Source organism: Arachis duranensis, chromosome 5 (assembly GCF_000817695.3).
Source record: "Arachis duranensis cultivar V14167 chromosome 5, aradu.V14167.gnm2.J7QH, whole genome shotgun sequence".
Taxonomy (NCBI): domain Eukaryota; kingdom Viridiplantae; phylum Streptophyta; class Magnoliopsida; order Fabales; family Fabaceae; genus Arachis; species Arachis duranensis.
The window spans coordinates 3,969,506-3,974,521 of NC_029776.3; the positions used below are offsets into that span (position 1 = coordinate 3,969,506).

The window sequence follows — 5,016 nt, forward strand, 5'->3', positions numbered from 1 at the left end:
TTATTCTTGGTCTCACCTATAAAATTAATGGTGAGAGATCACATTTTATTCTTTAAAGTGAAATTCAAATTTTAGAGGATCTAAATTCAATAATTATACTAACTAATTTAATACATAGTTAAAATTTGAATAAAATAAATTTTAAAACCACACATTAAATATATTCTAAGATTACACAATTTTTTCTTAAATTTTATGATTCCAAGAGTATAGAAATAATACGATAAATTATCTAAAGTTTAATTCTAACATAATATTTTATATTCAAATAAAATATATAAAAATATTTATTTCATATATTAAATTATTAATACATGTAAAATTAAACTTGTTATACAATAATATATTAAAAATAATTTATTCTCTAATTTTTAGATTGATTGCCAACCTAATATCATTATTTATTAGTCAAATATTTTTTATGTTTAGCAAAACCTAAGGGTGTTCACGGTATGATTTAAATCGATTTTACGTTAAAAATTCATCTGATCATTCATCTAATTCGAAGACTAATTTTATTTGCGGTGTAGTTTAAATTGGATTAGAATTTTGTAAATTAAAAAAAATTAAATACATATAACAAGTCTCAACATCAAATTTTAAATAATTAACAATGACATAACAAGTCTCAACAATATTTTAAAAAACCAACGAAAACATAACAATAGAAATAAAATTATAAATTAGTTAAGATAAATAAATAACATTTTGAATATAAAATATTTATTAAATAATAATATTACATAAATAATATAAAAATGTATAATAAATCGAATATTTCATAAGTATAATTGTAAACATAATAATAAAATAATAACACATTGTACTGTTTGAATTGATTCGGATCGATTATGAAAAGTGAATCTAAAATCCGATCCAATCCAATGGTTTGCAAAAAATAGAATCCAATTAAATCCGAATTAGTGCGATTTTAATCAGTTTTTGATTTGAATTGAATTGGATGAACAGTTTAATTTAAATCGATTTGAATTTGAACCCCTAACAAAGAGTAGTTATAATCAGTCACTTAAATACTCAAGATCAAGAAAGATATTATGTACTCATCACCAGATATCAATTCCACACTTCCTTTCACTGATGTGAAGGAATTCGTAGCCAACATTGCAACTCTGAGTATTCGTAGAAGCGGAATTTCAATACATTTTATATACATTAACACGGGTTGATGACTATAATTCACAACTATACATATCATACTTTTTCCAGTTTTCCTTCATTTTTGTGTATCTTATGCCTCAATAATATATTCTTCCTGTTGAAAAATTAGGAGAAGATGCATTCTCTTCCTCACAAGTTATCCTGTCATTACCATATGAAATATTTCAATACACAATTAGACAACTATACTCAAGACATTTTTTAAGGTAAATTCCAAAAGGTTGAATTGCATAGAAGTAATTTTCAAACCTAACGAGCCAGTTAGTGTTCATGTTTTGATTTACGAAGATTTGCAAGTTTATCTCTCCATATAGCTGCAAAATCAAATCAATTGCATAGCATTAATTCGTAACAAAATGTGATATTAATACTTGCGAGTTGTTAATGCATTTTGATATTAAACTATAATTATACCCAAAACTTGAAAATATATTTTTACCAGCATCTTCAAATCTTTCATGTTTGATAGCTATATGCATGTTATTCATCATACTAAGTTCTTCAGCTACTAAATCAGGACCATCTACAGCACTGTAAGAAATATACAAAGTTAAAAATCGCAGATGATATATACCAAGGAAAAGGGTTCAATAGAGAATTCTGGTGGTAAAAAGTGAGAATAATATGCCTAACAGTAAGGAACGAATGCCACTCAATAATTATGCAATACCTGTCAAGTACTACATCATAAGTAGGTCTTTTGTTATGCGCTCTGCCCATTCCATAACCAAGCCTGATAGCATCTGCTAAGACAATTTGTTTACTAACATATATTGGGGCCTGCACAAATCAAATTAAAGTCATACAAGTGGATTTGTCTCACATTCATGCATAAATTGCATTTTTAATATGATTTAAGCATGAGAACAGATATGATAATCTTCGGTTATGCCTCCTTTCAAAAACTTCCTTAACAGATCTTGGTCGATGCAGAATTTATACCTTGCATCTATTTGCAATATTAATGGCATCAGAGGGCCGTGCATCCACACTAATAATATTGCTTTTCCCTGGCTGGATAAGTTAATAACTTTGATGAGAACTTTCATGAGGAGAGAAACAAAAACTAGAGGTTACATATCATATAATAAAGGACTTATTTATAACCTGGCTAAGGTACACTCTGGCAAAATAAGTACTGACCACTCTCTCTGTAATCCTCACCATTATCACCTGAAAGAGTAAATGAAGAAAGACTTTTGAACAATTTATTTGACAATGACCAAGCATGGTAGCGTTATGGGGTACAATGCTATTGCTGTAAAACTTCTGCACTAGGAATCTAGGATAAGGAATGGTTCTTGAATTTATTATCAAGAAGAATTCATAACAATCAAAAGTGGTTTCCACGACAGATGTTATAATGACCTACTCTCCCTATAGAGGGAGTCTTGGGAATTTAAGGTAATACAGGAAGCTAAACAAAAAAGGTCATATACTCTTTCTTGCTGCCATCAATAATATCACTTCATAGACCCAACAGACATGCATCAGAATGAACAAAATAAATTAACAAATAAAAAACCATTGACATAAATATAATGTGGGAAATGCTTAGCTTCATACTTCATGGTCTAGTCTTTCAACCACGTTTTTTGCCAACTGGAACTGGTCTGGACAAACCTGCAACAAAGGATTGATTATGAACAGAAAAGAACTGTGCAAAAGAATGGAATAAAAGAATGCAAAGAATTACCCCATTTTCTTCAACTTCAGGATCAATTAGTTTTTCAATAGCGACCTTTCCTGCAGTGACAAAGAAATGAAGTTAATAAAAATCTGATTTTCACAAATGACGGGGAACGATAAATTAAAGATTTTAACTTTGACACATACCTACAACAATGGGCAGAATATAGTCTCCATCACAAGAAATCTTGAGAAAAATGGTTGGATTCTGGAAACGCTGTAGAAAGCTTTGTCTCATCAAATTATTATCTGATCTCAAATTTCTTCCTTGGACAGCTATGGGAATTGATGGTGTAGAGGATTTCCATTGTAACTCTTCTTGAGACCGATGCCTCCACATATGATAGTGTGAAATTGTTTCTGCGCTAGTTTAAGTAATAAAGATTTCAGGGATGCATACACATGTATAACCTAAATGATAAAAAGAAACAGAGTCACTACAACACACTAAAATGATTTGAAATGGAAAAAAAAATATTAGAAAGAACGGAGGGTAATAGCTATCAGCTTGTCCTCATAGAGAAGCATTTGTGGTAAATGCTACTCAAACAAACACACGCCTATGTAGGTAATATTATAATATGGATTTGGTGATCCTCTAACTTGAGCATAATGGTAATTTAGAAATGAGAGAACAATCCCCATTGCAAAGATATATAATATATCCCTTTATTGACTTAGAATTCATTTTACTATATGTTTATAATCGGGGATGTACAACGTGTCTGGATTTGCTATCTTCCACAAAATGTAGAACAATAAAATCATGTAGGAAAAGATAAGACTAAACATAAAACAACAACAAACACTGCTTCTCATATTATTACTCTGAGGGCCAAGAGGTAAAAGGACATTGACTCAAGAACAACAAAATTTGATGGCTCTACTCTAGGAAACACTGAATAAAAACAATAGTATATATAAATAATATACATTTCAGAGCTCAAGTTTTTAAAAGGATTGAAGCTAAAGTTTAGGAGGAAAAAACAAAACTTTTTGGTTCAGTGTGATTAAACAGAAAAACATAAAGGGTGAAGCTTCAATAAATGAATAAATAAATAAAACAACAGTGGAATTATTATATCATCATTCAACAGGATGAAGCCATCAATCTCAGACTCAGAGTAACGAATTCAACAAAAGCAAAGGCATAGAGTGAGGAAAAACCGCGTCTTCTGTAACAATATATCCACTGGTGAATTGTGATCATCCCAAACCGTCACTTCATAGCTCAATTTCATAATTTAATTTGTTATGTAAAAAAGGGGAAAATGATTTTTTTATTTCCTTTTTCATTTCTCTTCAGAGACTAATACAAGTAAGGCGAGAAAGAGAGAGGTGAGGTTAGGGCAGAGTACCAGAGAGAAGAAGAGAAGCTTCGAGATAGTCATCGTGATGATCGCCGAAGCTGGATCTGGTGCGGGAGGGTCCACGCGAGGAATCGCATGAAATGAGGACCGATTTGCGGCATCGGAGGCGGCTTGTTCGGAGGGAAGGAGCGTGGTGGAGGAGAGGGGAGAGGTCCATTGCGAGGGAGGAGTGAGGGAGGCAGGTGGAGGAACAGCGAGTGGCATTGCCGTGATCGGCGACGGTGGCAACGCCGGGGATCGTACGGACGCAGAATCGGGAACAGAGCATTGTGGTGAAGGTGGAGGATGAAGAGACGTTGCTTGATACGCGATGCGTTTTGTTTCGTTTTCTTTGGTTTATAGAGTCACCGCAATAAACCAACTTAGATCGATCGAGTAGTATTTAAAGCTTAAATAAGTGTTAAAATTTGTAATTTATTTTATATATGGTAAAAACTCAGATGCAGTTATTAAATTTATGGTGAAGTTGATAATTAAAAATTATTAAATAAAAATTTAGTCAAATTAATTAAATTATTTAACAGCATTTAATTATCAACTTCGTATAAAATCGTATCTAAATTTTCATCTTTATATATACAGTAAAATATTAGTCAATAATAAATTATTAAATAAAATTTAAATTCGTGATGAATTAATTCTTGTAGCCTGGAACTGGAGTGAAAAAAGTAGTCACAGTAAAGTATTGTATAAGAATGAGAAAGTTCATTAATATATCTTAACAAAAAAACACACAAGTTTTCAATGACTCAACAATGAGAAAGAAAGTTCATTATAT

The 5,016-nt window shown here is 31.1% G+C and overlaps 1 protein-coding gene across 3 annotated transcripts; it reads right to left on the reverse strand.

Annotated features, from left to right (window-relative positions):
• Window positions 1-1,027: 1,027 nt before the first annotated feature.
• LOC107487438 (bifunctional nuclease 2) lies at window positions 1,028-4,595 on the reverse strand. Of its 3 annotated transcripts, none has more exons than XM_016108082.3 (10): window positions 4,227-4,595; window positions 3,016-3,228; window positions 2,876-2,925; window positions 2,746-2,802; window positions 2,287-2,352; window positions 2,122-2,193; window positions 1,850-1,959; window positions 1,619-1,710; window positions 1,429-1,493; window positions 1,028-1,320 (listed from the first exon to the last, which is right to left on the reverse strand). In XM_016108082.3, exons 1-9 carry the CDS (start codon window positions 4,504-4,506, stop codon window positions 1,441-1,443), a joined length of 993 nt encoding a protein of 330 aa, XP_015963568.1. In that variant the 5' UTR covers window positions 4,507-4,595; the 3' UTR covers window positions 1,028-1,320; window positions 1,429-1,440. The 3 variants fall into 3 exon arrangements, with proteins under 3 accessions (XP_015963568.1, XP_052117376.1, XP_052117375.1); XM_052261416.1 differs by having other exon boundaries at window positions 3,016-3,279; window positions 4,227-4,375; XM_052261415.1 differs by having other exon boundaries at window positions 3,016-3,233; window positions 4,227-4,367.
• Window positions 4,596-5,016: the final 421 nt, after the last annotated feature.

Excerpts from the sequence above, each read along its gene's own strand:
- LOC107487438 (XM_016108082.3), bottom strand. The coding sequence starts at position 4,506 with ATGCTCTGTTCCCGATTCTGCGTCCGTACGATCCCCGGCGTTGCCACC. Across the intron at positions 2,353-2,745 it reads TTGAAAGACTAGACCATGAA|GTGATAATGGTGAGGATTAC; the intron begins GTATGAAGCTAA and ends TTACTCTTTCAG. Across the intron at positions 1,711-1,849 it reads TATGATGTAGTACTTGACAG|TGCTGTAGATGGTCCTGATT; the intron begins GTATTGCATAAT and ends TATTTCTTACAG.